Source organism: Acanthochromis polyacanthus, chromosome 18 (assembly GCF_021347895.1).
Source record: "Acanthochromis polyacanthus isolate Apoly-LR-REF ecotype Palm Island chromosome 18, KAUST_Apoly_ChrSc, whole genome shotgun sequence".
Classification (NCBI taxonomy): domain Eukaryota; kingdom Metazoa; phylum Chordata; class Actinopteri; family Pomacentridae; genus Acanthochromis; species Acanthochromis polyacanthus.
Window position 1 is genome coordinate 2,154,356 of NC_067130.1, and position 18,427 is coordinate 2,172,782.

Consider the following 18,427-nt stretch of genomic DNA (forward strand, 5'->3'; position numbering starts at 1 on the left):
CAAACACTCACACCGCACAGATCTGCAAAAGCAAATCGTTGACTTGAAAAAGTCAGGAAAGTCACTTGGAGCCGTTTCAAAGCAGCTACTGATCCCAAAAACAACTGTTTGTCAGTATCAAATGCATAGTACAGTTGTGTCACGGGCACAATCAGGAAGAAAACACAAACTATCACCTGCTGCTGAGACACAGTTGGTCAGGATGAATTAGTCAGCCAAGAATCAACAAAAAAGCAGGTCTAAAATGAATCAGAAGCTGTTGGTACACACGTGTCACATTCAAGCGTGTTTTACATCACCGTGGGCTTAGAGACTCCCCAAGAAGGAAGCTCTTCTTCTAGAAGCAGCACCTTAAAGCTCAACTGCAGTTTGCTGCTCATCACATGGGCAAAGAAAATGACTTCTGGAGGAAAGTTCTGTGGTCAGATGAAACAAAACTAGAGCTGTTTGGCCACCGGGACCAGAAAATATGTTTGGAAGAGAGAAAACCAAACCTACCATCAAGCATGGTGGTGGCAGTATCATGCTCTGGTGCCAGTGGAGCCGGAGCTTTACACAAAGGAGATGGAATGATGAAAAGGAGGATCTTAAGTTATTTGGCTGGCCTCCCAAAAGTCCTGATTTAACACCCATCCAGAACGGTAAACTGATGAAGAAACAAATTAAGTTGACCAGCATCAATTTTGTCAAGAAATGCAGTCAAAGATGCAACCAGAAACTTTGCAGAGGCTGGGGAACAGCTACCAAAAACATTCAGTTAAGGTATAAAAATAGCCAAGGGACATTTAACTACATATTAGCATTGCTGTATGCATATTTTTGACCCCGCAGATTTAGTCATATTTCAAGAAGACCTATAACAAATCCATGAAAGAACCAAAATGCATTATTGTTTTTTGTGACAAAGATGCACATGTTTCAATGATTCCAGTTCTAGAAGTCATCGGAAACGCGAGACTGTTATAATATACATGGTGTTCACAAGGGTATGTAAGTCTGGGTGTACGACTGTACTGGTTTTGCAGGGTGATTGGGGATTAAAATGCTGTTCTCATTTTTCCTGGTCCCAAACTATCCTGCCTCTCTGACCAGTGAAATAATAAGATCTACAGCATACTCTACTACTGACTTCATTTGCAGGTTCGCACTCGTGACACAGCCGCACCCATCGGCGCCTTCATGTGGCCTCTCCACTGGTCCATGTGGCTCGGCATCTTCGTCTCCCTCCATGTCACCGCCGTCTTCCTCACCCTGTACGAGTGGCACAGCCCGTTTGGGATGACACCACGAGGACGCAACCGCGACCGAGTGTTCTCCTTCTCCTCGGCGCTCAACGTCTGCTACGCCATTCTCTTTGGAAGAACAGTCGCCATCAAGCCCCCAAAATGCTGGACTGGTCGTCTTCTCATGAACCTCTGGGCCATCTTCTGTCTGTTCTGTCTGTCCACCTACACTGCTAACCTGGCTGCTGTAATGGTTGGAGAGAAGACGTATGAACAACTGTCAGGGATTCATGATCCAAAGGTACAAAAGGCACAAAGATTCAACACTGCAAATTACTTTTAAAGTTAAAGTTCAGTCTAAAAGAATGCTTATTTTCTGATTATCAGCCACTGTGATGAAGAAATAGGTTTGCAGGAAGTTTTATTTCATCAAATATTTTCCACACGCAACTTACAATAACAACATTTCGTCTCTGAGGTTTGAGATGTGATTTTAAAATGAGCAAAGGTTCATTTATTTGTTTGTTTGTGTATTGCTACAGTGTTGCTTCATTGTCTCTAAAACTTTTAACCAGCAAATATAATCTTTAATTAAACCACCTTTGCAAAGGGTAATTGGAGGAAGGTAATTAACTCTTTTTGCCAACTCACCAATTCACTGAATCACAAGAGCGCAGCAAAACTGTGAGTAATTATGTTCAAGAAACAAAAAGAAAAGAAACAAATGAACACAAAAGAAGCGAAGAAAATGAGAAACAATGAGTCGAAATGAAGACTATCAATATTAATGTTTCTGAAGGCATTGTGAAGGTAAAATCTTGGTTTATTTCTTCTTTCCTGCAGTTGCACCATCCCTCTCAGGGATTCCGATTTGCTACAGTGAGAGAAAGCAGTGCAGAGGACTATGTCAAGAAGAGTTTCCCTGAGATGCACGAGTACATGAGAAGATACAATGTCCCGGCTACACCAGATGGCATACATAATCTCAAGTAAGACAATAAGACAGACACTGCACAGAGCCACGTATTGCATGCAGGTACACATTATTGTTCAGGTATACACATTGCAACTCCTGTACACACAGCAGTCTTTATTGATCCAGGTTCCTGCTGTCGACTTGCTTAATATCCACCCAGCTAGCTATCATTTCTGGCAGCATTCCTGAAAGTCTATTTGTTTTTGGTTATACTAAGAGAGAAAGAAGAAACGGAACCATCCTGGATAAAAAAGGAATGTGCATACGTGCCCACGGAAAGTCCAAATTTGGGAAAAAAGGGAGAAAAAATTGCCTCCCTGCTGCTGTCATTCCCCACCACAAGCTTGCCTGTTCACATTCAGATCTCACCCTCCTCTTTACCCTGCCATTGCTGTCATCCTAAGCCGCTTCAACATTCAGCTGGCATCCCCATGGAGCATAGCAGAATATAGTGAGAAAAGGCAGCTGGAATGCAAGCCTATGCTGGGTAGGACACAATTTCAATGGATGAAACAAGATTTTTTTTTTTTTTCACTGAGCTTGTGAAATGCTGATTAGAAGGTTGAAGGAAAAATGTCATCTTTAGAAAATTACAACTTGGCGACAAGACAGTTTACAAGTATGGAGCAACACAGCCCTCTGCGTTCGGGTTTAGTCCACCAGGGACCAGGCAAATATCAGTTACATAACCTTGAAGCATACCGTGTGTTCACAGGACACTTATATAGTCATAGCATAGTAGTAGTAACACTACTTTAAACATTTATGGAGCCTTCAGACATGCTGTGCAGGGGTTGGTGATTGAAGGAGCTGTTTAGCTTAAGGTTATTTAAGGTTATAATCCTGCCGTGGTTTTTCAGTTTCATGGAAATCAAGATGTCCTTTGCAGAAAAACAAAAAACAGACAGACGGTGTCAAAGGCAACCAGAGAGATCTGAAGGTAAAATCAAAGTTTAATGTCATCCAGTGGGATGCGACATTCAGATTTTAAAGTCCTTTGTGATTAATTCCATTTACGAGCTGCAAAGTAGTGCACAACAGCCCTGAGGTAGAGTTAGCCCATTTTTTTGACATCTGTTCTTTGGTTTTAAATTTAAGAAGAGAAATGATAAACTAGGCAGTTTTTGAAGATAAGAAAATGAGAGACTAGAGTTTTGCTGATGAGAACCAGTCTACTTTTTCATACAGTAAACAATGGTGTGTTTAATATTAGAGAGAAGGCAGAAACATGATTCCCCGGTGACAAAAGACACTCATTTTTATGTTTACTTTCTGTCACAGTTGCTCCAAACTGCAGATAAGTAGGTAAGACCGCCGTCTAGACAAAGTCAATATCAATTTGGGCATCATTAAGTGTATGCAAACTGGAACTAAGAGTCACGGATAATAAGAAAGTTCATCTTATCAGCATTCACTGCAAACTTCACATTTGGCCAAGATATCTGAAGAATGTTAATTTCAATTCAATTAATATCAATTCAGTATTATTTATATAACACCAGTTGCAATTCAGATTGTCTCAAGACTAGCCTGAACCCCCAGAACAAGCCCTAAGGCGACAGTGGCAAGAAAAAACTTGTTTTTAACAGGAAGAAACCTTGAGCAGAAACTGGTTCATATAAAGGGACCCACCTGCTGCTGGCCAGGTGGGGAAATCTTGAGGAATCAAATGCATAGAAGACATTGTCATCGGCGTAGATAAGTTTTACACTACCGTTCAAAAGTTTGGGGTCACCAAGGCAGTTTTTGATTTTCCTGGAAATCATTGAAAACATGAAATGACCTACATGACCCTTTGACCCAAATCATGTAAAATCATGACGACAAAATGTCAATGTTAAGTTCATTTTGTTAACGTGTAATCTGTTTTCAAAGAGCATCAAGACATTGTTTGTTCAAATATGTTGGAAAAAGCCAATGATTCCCATGAGATGTGCTTATTTTTTCACATGACGTTATTAAAATAGCTCTGGGGATACAGAACTAATCAGCTGGTCACACTGTAATGTCTGGTTGGTGCGTAACATGGCTCGATCGCATAGAAATTGGATTTATTCAGCTGACAAATGAAAATGATTCTTAGGGACTCTTACTGCTAATTCTTTCAGCTTAGAAAAATGTAAATCTCTGCATTTTTAGAATATCCATAGACTACATATTATACACTACTGTTCAAAAGTTTGGGGTCATTCAGGCAATTTCATATTTTCCATGAAAGCTCACTTTTATCCATGTGCTAACATAACTGAACAAGGGTTTTCTAACCATCAATGAGCCTTTCAGCACCATTAGCTAACACAATGTAGCATTAGAACACAGGAGTGATGGTTGCTGGAAATGTTCCTCTGTACCCCTATGGAGGTATTCCATTGAGAATCACGGATTGATGGATGAATGAATGAATGAATGAATGAATGAATGAATGAATGAATGAATGAATGAATGAATGTTTTGGGAATGAGGAAGGAAGTTGGACCACCCAATGAAAACCCACATAGGCATAGGGAGAACATGCAAATTCTATATGTTATTGTTCCAAAGAAGGGAATATATATGTAGCGGTACTACGTTATGATTTATTGCTCTCGTTATTAATAATTGGGGCACCACCCTAGATCTCTAGGGAAAAAATTAATATTAATAAAATTATTAATATTCATAAAAATTTTGATCAATCTCATATCAAAAAGTCTTGAATCCTCGTTTAAATTGACCACATTCTACACAAAGAAACACAAGACTGTAATTTGGTCTATAATGAGGTATTTATTAACTATTCTATGAAAATAATGACAAGTGAACTATGTACAATGTAGATATGGTGTGTGTGTGTGTGCGTGCAGGACTACGTGTGTGCGTGGAATGTGGGAGTGTGTGTGTGGTGTGTGTGCATGTGTGAGGGATGTGGAAGTAGGTGCGAGAGAGAAGGAAATATGGTGAGGATTAGCCAGAGCTAACCTGACGAGGTAATCGGTAATTTGGATTAAGAATTCTAATGATTTGTAAAAGAATAAATTGATTAAATTAATTAATTGACCAAGCTGTTAGTACATCACCCATAGAATGGAATCAGAGCAAACTCAGCTGGAGTTATTGAAGTGAACCGTCATGGGGCTGGGACTTGCGAGGCCTTCAGATTCGCAGCACACGGTCTGGACCTGCGGGTTCGGAGCGGTGCGTCGTCGTTGTGGTGGCCTAGATGTCCTGCCGCGGGTTGATCGGTTCTATGCAAAGACCTGGTCCAACAGGTCTCCGTAGTTCTCAGCTGAGTGTTTAAAAATGATGGTTCTCAGGCTTTAGCCAAGAAAAATGGGTGTTGATGAAAAACGGTCAAAATTAAGAAAAATAAATGCTGGTTCTGAATCGGTTCTTCAGATTAAAACGAATAACGTTGGTTTAAAATTGAGCAAAATGTCTCCTTAAGTTACAAAAATATTAAGAGATAAATAGTTAACAAACTTAGATGGTGAGGGAATTTTGAAGATAGGAAAAACGCGCTTTAGGTAAAAAAATAATGAGAGAGACTTTGGTTGGCCTCTCAGGAAGAGAGGGGTAAGAGAGAAGGTCGGTAAGAGAGAGTAAGAGAGGGAAGATGTGGGCTACGGCTGACTTTATCTGTGGGTCCAGCTAAGGGGAGGACCTGGGCGGAGAGAGAGAACTTTTAGGCGCGAGTCTGGTGGAATTTGGAATCTCTTTGTTCTCACAGAGTAGAGAAGAAAGAGGAATCCAGAATGGATTAAAATATGATATTAAACGCGCAAAACACGATCTGTCTATCCCACCATATTCAGTTGTGTGAAAGTGAAATGTGTAGATTAATACATATGTTCATATGATGTGAATCATTTCATTCATAACTGTATGTTTATGTTTATGACATTAAAAATATGTATCACAGTGAGAATATAACAACAAGTCAGAGATTTGGTAACAGGTAAATACAATGGTCATCATTCAACCTAAATGGAGAGGAAATTCAGAGATTAATAAGGGAATTCAGTCCAAAATCATAGTATCCTGGGGAAGAAATGATTAAACATCACAAATTAGTATCTAGACTTCTGTGAAAGATAGAATCTTGATTTTCGGATATGTTAATGATGAATGATTTCCATTGACATTGGTAATTCTGTAAACACAAAATATATTCCAGAAATATTAATTTGGCAAGGTTTTTAAGTTCAGTTCCAGTCTCTTTGTTTCAGTCAAAGAGAGAGAGAGGGTGACTCCAGCCTTCAGCCATAAAGTTTTACGACTTGTTATCTGATCTGTGGAATGCAGAGACATCTCCGGCTGAGGGTCTCCTGAAGCTGAAAAGGGATTTTAGCATGAAAGTTCATTAAACAAACATCCATAGCATATAATTGAAAGTCATTGTCTTTTAAAAAGAAGAAGTTATTCCAGGGGTTTAAATGTTCACAGGAGTTCCATCCTTCTGTGAATGAAAACCTACAGAAATACAAATGTCTCAATCTTCCTATAGAGATGGGTGTTGGTCAGTGCTGGAGAGAGGGAGAGCTTATCTGAGTTTTGATCAGCTCAGGAATTCCAGGGCCTTTGCAGTCTTGCTACATATATATATATTTTTTTAATTCTTGTCTGGTTTTACTCCACAGTGGTGGGACTACATATCTGTGTTTGCACCAAAATCTGTCAGTCAGAGAGTTTATCAATCAGCTGTTGAACAAGCAGGACATAATAAACCAGACCGGAGACGTCGCATTTCTGCAACTTTGTTTTCTGCTTGTTGAACAGGTGATTGATGATTTTTTCTCACTAACAAGCATTGTCATAAACTATGACCTCAAATCTGTCTTAGTCACTCCTCTGCTTGTTGCGCGTTCTGCTGATCTTGCGGGGACATCTGTGGGCTAAAATGAACATAGAGAGGAGAGAGAGAAGCAAAAATCAACAATCAGAAGCAAGTCTGAAGTGATATTATGAGTCCATAGGGTAATTTTGCTTCATATTAAGTTATTTTCACACCCTTCCCTGACAGACTACCTCATGACCTCCTGGTTAGCAACAAACTGATGTCAAATACAAACAGTAAAGGACCCATTACAAACCCATGTGGTACCTTCTCATTTATCCGACACCTTGAGACCTTTTTGTTCGTCTTGATCAGGGTGACACACAATGGCTTGTGGAAATTTACTGCAACATCGAGCGTTATTTCCAGTTGTCTTGGGTCTCATTCTTGCACTCTGTTCACCGATTACATTAAGTGTTTTTATCAGGGCTGTTTTTACCGTAATGTTTCAGCTTAATGAACATGTCCCGCCAGAGCAATTGAGACTAACAACAATTTCTGACTGGAGCCTGTCTGCTACATAATTAGAGCATTTGGAGAAAGTTCACTGACTGGAGAACCATTATCATCCATCACAAAACTGTCTTGTACTATTTAGGCTTGCTTATTACAGCGAAAGATATGCAGGAAATGCTGCACAAAACAGACAAAACAATTTATTTCAGGAGGATTATAACCTTGCTCCATGATATAAAGACTTTCCCCTGATCAGGCTGATGTTATCACTGCTTCTCATATTAAATGAAGCCACACCAGATACATTTCCTGTCACTAGTGTTTTCCATTCATGCCATCTGGATGGAAATACAGGAGTTGTTTTTATGCATTATTTAAGGGGGATGACTCAGAGAAGGTTGAATCATGTTTTAGTCATATTGGTTACTTAGCTGGTTGATGTGGAGATTGTGCTCCGGTGTGATGGAAGGACGCACGCTGCAAACTAATTCGACCTGTAATAATGAGCAGCTCGCTTGTGGCTAGAAGATAGTGCAGGATTTCAAACGCTGTCCTTGATAACAAGCAAAAACACCGTACATCTTGAGAAAGCCTTTGTAGCGTCCCAGTAGGCACGAGCTGTCAGTGAAGACATTTTAGAGTTGATTTGTAAAAGCCTGACTGAAAGTGCTGCGACTTAATATCTCACCTCTGTCTAGCAGACTTGTGAGGAATACAAATAAATTGGCAAAACTGAAAAACGGTGGCGCGGCAGTAATTTTCCTGGCAGGTGGCCAGTGGAAGTGTGCACACAAGTCTGGCCTGCGAAATGTGAGGATCAGACGAGGCGAAGAGGTTTCTAGAATCATTTACATTCCATTTTCTGTGATTTTTGATAAGCTGCCTTCTGAATGGTTCTGTGAGACGCCTACAAGCACAAAGAAAAATAATCCATTCTTGGGTGATTTCTGTGACTTGCTAATTTCTTTCAGTTTCATTTTTTCACATCTTGTTGCTGTGTGAAGTTGTATTAAGTCTACAGAATTGAAGTCGAAATGCTAACAATGTTTCAATCTATTCAGCTTTATCCTACTCAGAAAATTAAGTGCAAGCAAAAAAATAAAATAAAAGTTTACTCCATAACAGGCAGAAAACTCATTCTTTACCCTCTGTAAGGTCAGAGGAGTGACGTGAGGAAATAAACCTCAGAGTAGCAGACCAGGAGTGAGATGACAAACTAAGGTTTGCTTCATTTAATTTACAGTCTCGTGGGGCGGTGAAGGTTTTTTCCTTTGCTTGAAAAAAGTGAAAATGAAGAAGGTTTTGTTCCTGATCGCCACAGTGACTTTTTAAGATCGACTACAGATTAGTATCAGTCTGCTGATTTGCTCATCCATCAAAAACAAGTGAGTCAGAGATTTCTGTAGAATTTAAAGGTGTCCTCTGAACACTATGACATCCCATACGTTTGGCTTTGATTACGTTTTGTAGAATTCTGAAATGCACTGTTTATGTGTCTCTGCTTCGCCTGGGGAGTGATTGCAAAATTTGTGTGCACAAAAATGTTTAATTAATGCAGCATGCTGTGTTGGATGAATAGATGAAGAACTGAGCTGTGCAGATGAGTTCTGGGTGCTGAACATGCAGCATTATGGTAAAATCACTCAAATGTGATTTTATTTCCTCGCATAACGATCAAAAAGCGACTTCTCCTTGCTACACCTGCACTTCTATTGTGATCTAATGTACACTCTTGCTGTTTTTTGCAGGGCTGACCCTCAGAAACTGGATGCATTCATCATGGACAAAGCTCTGCTGGACTACGAGGTCTCCATAGATGCAGACTGCAAAACGCTAACAGTCGGAAAACCCTTTGCAATAGAAGGTGACACTCAGACTCTCACTATATGACAAATTACTCGACTATTTAGGGCATAAAACAATCTTAGTGAATTCATTGAGCAACCAGTTAGTGTATTGATTAAACTCATCACTCTTCTGGCATCCCATTAGTCTTCACACTCAGTGAATGTTTTGCTTTTTAATGATAACTTGATTGTAAGAGGTTTTTTCTCTGCATGACTGCAGACTAACTGACCACAAGCGTTTTTTAGAAGAGCCCTAAATTTAACAATATCAGTCGCTCAGTCTTTGCTCTGTAGTTAATCTTTGGGCTTTCAAAAGCTTACATTCTCCACTGTCTGCTGCTAATCTCTGCTCCATTTAGCGAGCCTCTTCCTCCCACTGTGAAAATGCTCCCATGGCGTTTGCTTCCATTACAGGCCACCGTAGCGCCACATTCCAGTGCTGTTGTTAATTACTTAATGCACCCTTAAGCCTCCAGGATACAATACAAATCAATCAGTGCGCGTCCTATCAAGGCGAGGTACTTTTCTAATTGGCTATTGCTGAATTTGCCACTCTTTCCTGGCACCGGCAGATACACTGACGGGTACCTGCTTTGTTTGGGGGAAAAGTGTGAGGCTTTTCAAAAAAATGAATAAATAAGAAAATGGCAGTCCATGTTTCTGTTCAGCAACTCTTTCCCCACAAACCAGGGGAAGAATATAACGGCAGCATGGAGGTGAAGGGAAAAAAGTGAAAAAGCTTTTTGCTGCTACGACAGAAGAATAATCACTAAGGAGTTCTCTTTTCATGTGTGTGTGTGTCGACTTGTAGGATACGGCATTGGCCTCCCTCAGAACTCTCCGCTCACCTCCAACTTCTCAGAGCTTGTTAGTCAGTACAAGTCCGATGGCTTCATGGACATGCTGCACGACAAATGGTACAAGGTGGTGCCCTGTGGGAAGCGCAGTTTCGCTGTGACTGAGGTAAGAACAAGAGTAGGGTGGGGTGGAGGGGATTCTTTACTTTATTGTGTTGTTATTGTCTGTAAAAAGAGCATTTGCAGTTTATTTTATTGCAAAACAATAGGATGAAGCATCTCTAGTAGTTTAAAATGCATTAAATATACAGTGCTATGTGAAATTCCCCACACTTAACTGTTCCAGATCTTCTAACTAATATTTGTATTTATTGAATATTAGACAGAGATAATCCACACAACACAACATAACTGGTTGGACTTCCCTTAGCAGCAACAACTGTTTGTGATCGGTCTTTTACTTCGTCATGGAGGAATTTTGACCCATTCTCTCTGCAGAATAGTTTTAATTGGGCCACATCAGATGGTTTTCCAGCATGAACTGCCCTTTTAAGGTTTAATCGCAGCATCTCAATTAGATTCAAGGCCAGATCTTGACTCCAAAACCTTGATTTTTGCCATTCGTGAATTTGGTAGATCGGTAGCTAATTATTTTTTCACATAGGGCAAGGTGGGTGTGGGCAGCATTTTTCCTTCAGTAAGTGGAATCCTCATTGTTTAGAAAGGAAGATAGAGTGGATAGGAAAGGAGGAGAGAAAAGAATGGAAGGAGGAGAAAGAGAGGAAGAAGGTGAAGCACGAGAAAGTGAAGGAAGGTAAACAGTGGAAGGGAGGGAAGGATCATGGAGAGGCATAAGGGAAAGGACGAATGGAAGGAAGGGAGAGAAGGAAAGAAAGTAAGTGACAAAGAGAAGTGGGAGAGGAAAGACTGGAAGGAGAAGGGCGAGAAGAAGGAGTGGAAGAAAGAAAGGAAAGGGTGAGAGGAAACACTGAGAGGGCGGCAAAAAAAAAATCAGGGTAAAGAAAGTTTGCCGTGATTTTCGTTTCTTTTTTCCACCCCCGGATCAGTTTTGGCGTCTTTATTCACAGCATGACATCAGCATGAGGTAGAGGAACCAATACAAGCTTCCAGAGCTCCATCAGGTTCTCAGTAATGTCGGTTTAACTCGATGTTTCCTGTCAGGAACTTTCAAACCGTCCAACAGTCACCAGAACGTTTTACCCAAAGCTTTGTCTCTTTTGTCGCCACATTCGGTTTGTTAACCACCATCAGGACAGAAGACTGAAAGATGCGTTTTAAAGCTTTCAGGCGTCAGGAGGTCCATATCTGTCATTCACGCATGACAAATATGCAAAAATAGAAGACACCAGTAGGGGTGAATCATTTTTCACAGCTCTGTGTGGAAACATCTTTACAATCAAGTGAGTGAGTGTTTTTGTTGTTTTTCTTTTAGATATTTCTTTGAACACGGAGAATTTGGCTTTTAGTTCCACCGTTTTTAGGCCTTACTTCCAGAAGTGATTCCTCTGCCCTCTACAACCCTCATGTAAAGTAATTGCTCCTATCTAATTCAAGGTTTAGCCTCTGACCCTACAGCTGCTAAACAAGCTGCATCCCGATAGCTTCAGTTTGAAAAAAGCTCTTAATGTCTGGCCCAGTAAAATGATGAAAAAACCCCCACAAGAAATGCAGTTATGATGATGATGAAATTGTGGAATAATTGAGGAAAAAAGACACAATCCCAGTGTCAATAAGATAAAGATGTGTCTTTGTGAGCAAAATAATCTAAAATCTTGTGCATACACAACAAATATAAACTAAATTGTACATACATATTTTACCACAAGGCTTATGTAATCAGCTAGCAATAACTAAGCATAAATTTGTAAGCTGTAAAGTGTGATTTTGTTTGTATTTATTACGCTTTAACCACCTGCAGCCTCAGCATTTGGCTCCTTGTTCCACCACTTTTTGGGCCTTTAATGATTCCTGTGCCCTCCGTAACCTCCATGTACAGTAATTGCTGCCATCTAATTCAAACCTTGGCCTCTGACCCTGCAGCTGCTAAACAAGCTGCGTCCCCATAACTTCAGTTCTAACAGCGCCGTGTTCCACTTTGTTCTGCTGTTACCAAGCTATCAGCAGCTTCTCCACCCGAGAATGACTTTGAAACTTACAGCTCCCTTCTGACTTCTCACTTTCTACTCAGTTTCATCTTATTTTTGTATTTTATACTCTTTTTATCATTTATTTTCTTAACCGCCGCTGCTCCTAATGACATCTAATTAATAAGCCCTCACGCTGTGAGCCTTTGAATGACAGCATCACCTCAATGCCTAATCATGAATGTAAATTACACATCTATATGAGTCACATCGGGGGCAGAAGTGGCACATCGCGGCGCCACAAATTCAACCATTTTCCAGCAGCTCGACGTGCTATCGATGCTATCTCCAGCTGCAGACGTTTAAATTGCTTCAGGTACATTTCATCTCGCCTCAGTTGGACTGAAGTTGTGACAGAAAAAGCTGCTCGACCATTATGTTGCTCTAACCGAGTGTCAGTGAGTTTTTACATACTGCTCTATCAGCCAGGTGGCTCTCAGAAAAAACACAGTGTGAAGCTGTAAAACATGTCATCAGCCTTGTTGTTGCTCGCTTTGCATACACTTTCAAACTTAATATACTGCTGCTAAAACCAACAGCGAACAACATCAGCAGGAAATTCATGTGATATAAGCGTTATGAATTACTGACAAGGCTGGCCCAGTTTACTCCTGCTCAGCATTTTTTTTCTTTTTTAGCAATCTTTTTTTCCGATGAATGACTGCTTCGCCATCAGCAGCAAGCCTGGGGATTCTGAAAAGATGAGAAATCTGATGGATTGGTTTCAGAGAGGCAGCCAAAAACTGCCTCGCATTCGGCCAGCTCGCTGTCACCCCCCAAAGAAGCTGCCCCCATTTGAAGTAATAAAATCAATACCAATAAATGACATATTATTCAATTAACCAACATTAAAAGGGGCAAACTTAACCTTACAGAGAAATAAATTGTGATAAAGGAGACGAAGATGATGAGAGTGATGAGCTTTATTGAAGGCATTCAGAGGTTTTTGCTGCAAATTTCCCTCATCAAGTTGTGAAATACACCAGCGTTATTAGGGCTGATTGTTCCAAATGGGTGCATATGGTGGTGTGAGTGAGGAGAAGTGTGTGTTCACATCAGGGGTGTCAAACGTGTGGCCTGTGGGTCAAATCTGGGCCGCTAGAGGGTCCGATCCAGCCCATGGCATGATTCTGTAAAGAGTAAAATGTACAGAGAAGACATTAACTGCAGATTGTAAATGCGTAAAACTATAAATTGAAAATAATTTCTGGACAAGTTGTTTTGATCATAAAGTAAAATATATTGCTCATATTTCTTCTGTCGTTTTTGTAATATTCTTGGTTTTTTTGCTTTTTGTTTGACTTTTGTTGTTTTGTTTCTTGTTTTTGTCGTTTTGTTTCTTGTTTTTGTCGTTTGGTTTCCTTTTCGTCATGCTTGTTTTTTGTCTTATTTTTCTCAGTTTGTGTTTTGTTTTATTCATTTTGTGTATCGTTTTGTGTTTTCTGCCTCGCTTGTGTCGTTTGTCTAATTTTTTGTCTCTTTTCTGTTTTGTTTTGTGTCATTTTATTCTGGTTATTGTCATTTTGTATCTCATTTTTGTAAGATTTTGTCTTGTTTTTGTAGGGTTTTTTTTATCTTTTGCTGTCCGACTCTTGTTATTTTGATCATGACTAAACATTGTGTTCCTTTGTAGACACTCTGTGATCTGGAAGTTGTAATGTGGAAATGATAAACTAAAGCATATTTTTGCTGAAACTGAATTTATTTTTTTGAAGAAACTTCATGTTGGTCATAATGTTTTGTTCATTAAATGTGAACATTTTTGCATGAAAACAAAGGAAAAGTTTGGAGTTGTCGTGATTTATGGGTTAACATGCTGTGATTTTACTGGTCCGGCCCACTTACGATCAAACTGGACTGAATGTGGCCCCAGAACCAAGATGAGTTTGGCACCCCTGGTTTACATGTAGTGAATGATGGGAAACTTGCACTTTACTCTGCTTTTCATGCTCTGGAGCTGCAGTTGGAGTATTAGATTAGATTAGCGTCATGTATCTTCAGTAAGCTCGTCTTGACTTTTAAAGGATAACACCACTGGAATTATATTTTCCCGTTTATTTCTTGTATTCCCACAAAGTTTAAAATGTGTTTCCGCTGCTGTCGAATGTCACCACTGCCCAACTTTCCAGGAATCATCGGCTCCCGCTCTTCAAAAATTTCATTACGGCCCGCTTGCCAAGTCACACTACGGCAATGACGAGTTTAATCCATCATGCATTCTTTTTCCTACATGACTTTATAATGCAATCATTGCAGCTGCTGCCGGATCACAAGCTGTTCCTACTCAGCAGAATAAAGAAAAAGACATCTGCAGGAACGGCAACAAGTGGTCAGTTAAGGAAAGTGTGATCTCAGACTCATGACAGCATTCATCTACTGACACATTTAGAGAGCAGATTATGATGTGAACGGAATCACAAGCTCAGTGAGAAATGAGAAGAATCTGAAAGAAAATAGTCAGAATCTGTGATTTTGAAACTGAATTCAGGATATATTTCAACTATGAGAGGTGATCTTATTGATTTCCTGTTTTTTGGAAAAGTTCTTTTGAATGACAGGCTTGAATTCAGAAGTCAGCAGAACCATCATGTTCTTTACTTTAGTCTGGACACTATTAACACTTTTACCCGCTGCTTCATAGTATCTTGTAGCTCTGAAAGCTCTAAAAGCTCACCTAAAAATTAGTTTCCTCGCACTCATTTTTGCTGAAACTTTATACAAATCCATCAGCAATGATTCCACTGCCATAAAAAAAGAAATGATGATATCTGCAATACTTTTTTCAATGCAGCATCTGCGTCTAAGAGCTGTTATTATTTGGAAAACAATGAGAGCCGATGGTTTCTGGGAGGTCAGCCAAACCCGGCGTACAGTAACAGAGACAGCAGGAAGTGAACAAATCAGTGGATTCATGCAGCTCATGCTTTATGGGTTTATACTTCTGTTGATTAATGATATTTGTAGATGCTTTTACTCTGTTTTTCTTGTGTTTTTTGCTCCCTCCACACCTTTACCTTTTTTTTTTAGCCCTCCCTTTCTCCTACAAGTGTCTTCTGGCAATTGCAGACTGTCACTGTAAAAGAAAAAAGTCATTACTGTCCTGTCCAGTAAATGATGAAAAAAAGATACCAAGGAAAGAAAAAACTAAAGTTGTTGTCATACCTACAGTTAAAAAAAGAAAACAAAAAAGAAAATCTGTGTCAGTAAGATGAAGATGTCTGAACATAGGCAGTTCTGGTTGTTGTCAGCTGTGTTTTTATTCACAAAATAAACTAAAATCATGTGCAAATACAACAAAATAATACATATATAGTACCATAGCAGGCTTGTGTGATAAACTAGTAATAATAGTACAAAATGACCTTACAGTAAGCACAGGCGTGTGTACGTGATGTACAGATACGAATCACGTGACCTAAACATGTACCGGGCGGCGGGAATTGACGGGACTCAGAAACACCCCCACAATTTAATCTTGTGTTCCTTGGATCATTTCTGATGGATAAGTCCTGATAAGTCCTCAGTGGTGGATTTGTAGTAGGATCACAATCATGTGATCATCAGCAGGCAGCTGATGTAGTGGTTGTCATGGTTACAGTGACACTGTGCCACTATAAGGCAATGATACAGAAATATTTAACAAATCTCCACATTTGTCCAAAATGATTAGAAATGTGTCCAGAACTTACTCAAAAAATCCTCTTTTCCTGTTCCCAACCTGTCCAAAATGAGTTAAACATCAGGGATGGCTTAAAAGGGTTCCAAAAATGGCTAAAAACAGCAAAAACTTTTCCAAAATAACTCAATCTGACCTCATAAAACAAGTGTGTTCCACAAATGTCAAAATTTGTCAAAAATGACCCAAAATATGTGCAAAATGACTAGAAATTACTGATATTTGTCCAGAACTTGCTCAAAAAGTCCTCCTGAACTGTTCAAATCTGTCCAAAATGAATTAAGCACCTAGGATGATTGAGAATCTTTCTATTTTCGAGATGGAATTTTTCAGGCCGCTCCTCTTCCATTAGAATTAGAATGGAATATGCAGAGTAGGATAGCTATGCACGTGATTCTACTCTCTTTCTTTCTCTCTCTGACTGCTCTGTCACTCTCTAACGCCGTCTCCTTCTTCCCTCCTCCAGACACTGCAGATGGGCATAAAGCATTTCTCTGGTCTGTTTGTGATGCTGTGTGTGGGCGTGGCCTTATCTCTCCTGACTACAATAGCAGAACACATTGTGTACAAGCTGGTGATCCCGAGAGTCAAGGAGCCTCGCTTCAAATACTGGCTGCACACGAGCCAGGTACCGCCCCAAATTACAGACAAACGCACCCATGAACACATCAGAGAGCCACACTGCATCCCAATCACCACAGCAGATATCTAGATTTAAAAGTAATTTTGCCAGTAAAAGTGTTGCACCGCCTACACTGATAAAGTACAGCATTAAAACCATGTGCCTAATGCTTCTTTATGCCAGTGGTTTTAATGTTATGGCTCAGCAGTCTACTTTCACTTAGACCAGGGGTGTCCAACATGAGGCCCGTGGGCCAAAAGCGGTCCTCCAGAGGGTCCAATCCGGTCCTCAAAGTGTAAAATCTACAGAGAAGACATTAACTGAAGATTATAAGTTTATACAACTGTAAATTTACAATAATTTCTAGACCATGACAAGTTGATTTTTCTTCATAAAGCAAAATGCCACACTGCTGGTTGTTCTTTGTCGCTTTGAGTCTCATTTTTGTCTCTGGAAGCTGATCTGGAAGTTGTAATGTGGAAATGATAAACTGAGGCTGAATGTTGTTGAACTTATTTTTCTTCAGAAATGTCAGGTTGTTCATGATGGTTTGTAGAAAGATAATTCCTTAAATGTAGACATTTTTGCACTAAAACATTGGAAACATTAGGAGTTGTGGTTATTTACAGGTTATTATGCTGTGGTTTTACTGGTCCAGTCCACTGGAGATCAAACTGGGCTGAATGTGGAACCTGAACTAAGATGAATTTGACACCCCTGATGCATCGGTTAGCTGTTGTTTTGCTGTTGCTGTTCATTCTTTCTTGCACATCAAATTCTCCCAAAAGCAACCATAAATGAGCACACAGAGGATTTACAGTATGCGTGCTCCAGCTAACATGTTGCTTGTTTTCCAGAGATTACACCGAGCCCTGAACTCGGTCTTCACGGATGACAAACTACCAACCGTTACCAAGCCTGAGAAGAGGTACTGTCCTCGTCTTTCACTCCCACTTCAATCAAACACACCCAGCAGACGACACTGAGACGTCGCTGTAGTAGAGTCACACTCTTTCACGAATTTGATTTGAGGGAAAATCCCGTCCCTGAGTGGCTGAACGGAGAGTGAACCCAGCCCAGATGTGTTGTAATTATTTGGGGCCCATTTAGTACATTGTGTTCTGACTCAGAACTTGGGCTCATTAAAAGTTTTGTCATGCAAGTATGCATCAGAAGCAGCTTTGCCCTTCATTGTAGGAACAGTTTTGGACACTCTGTTCCCTATTTGTCAACGTCTACTCTTATTATTTGCAGAGTTCTACTGAGCCACTGCACATTTTCAATAAGATACGATATGTTAAGGCTTTATTAATGCCACTGTGGGGAACTGGGTTGTGCAAAGATTTAAGAAATAAACCAAAAATGTACTGGTTCAGATTTTTCTAGATGTTAAAATATTAATATTGCACACACCAGTGGTATTGCACAGATTCCTTTAAGAGTAGAAATACTGACAGAGACGCATTAATACTGCACAGATTTTATCTCTATTGCACATTTGTACCACAACTTAATATCTTTAGACACAACTACGCTACAAGCCACATCCAAACACTGCCTCCAGGTAAAGGTGTCCTACTGAGGATCTGTTCAGACTCACAGGAGGCCACATCCATTCACACTTAAATGCACAGAAGCTGTTCCAGCCAGAAGCCAATTTTCCAAAACTTAAATGGCCCATTGGCTAAATTATCAGGTTGAGAATAAGTGACATCAATTAACATCCGAGTGGCAGTTAAGGGACCCATTTTTAATCAGAAACTAAATAGAATGGTCAGCCTGTTGGAAGCCAATTATCAGCGAAGGAAATTGAGGAAATAATCTCGTCCTGACGTCACGGAGTATTGTTGGG

The 18,427-nt window shown here is 40.0% G+C and overlaps 1 protein-coding gene across 1 annotated transcript in view; it reads left to right on the forward strand.

Annotated features, from left to right (window-relative positions):
* grin3a (glutamate receptor, ionotropic, N-methyl-D-aspartate 3A) overlaps window positions 1-18,427 on the forward strand; it is a 59,496-nt gene that overhangs the window by 32,008 nt on the left and 9,061 nt on the right. Inside the window, exons 4-9 of the mRNA XM_022204821.2 lie at window positions 1,141-1,524; window positions 2,067-2,212; window positions 9,217-9,332; window positions 10,127-10,278; window positions 16,420-16,581; window positions 17,433-17,503. Of these exons, the coding sequence (XP_022060513.2) occupies window positions 1,141-1,524; window positions 2,067-2,212; window positions 9,217-9,332; window positions 10,127-10,278; window positions 16,420-16,581; window positions 17,433-17,503 (1,031 nt within the window). The remainder of the gene's footprint in view (window positions 1-1,140; window positions 1,525-2,066; window positions 2,213-9,216; window positions 9,333-10,126; window positions 10,279-16,419; window positions 16,582-17,432; window positions 17,504-18,427) is intronic.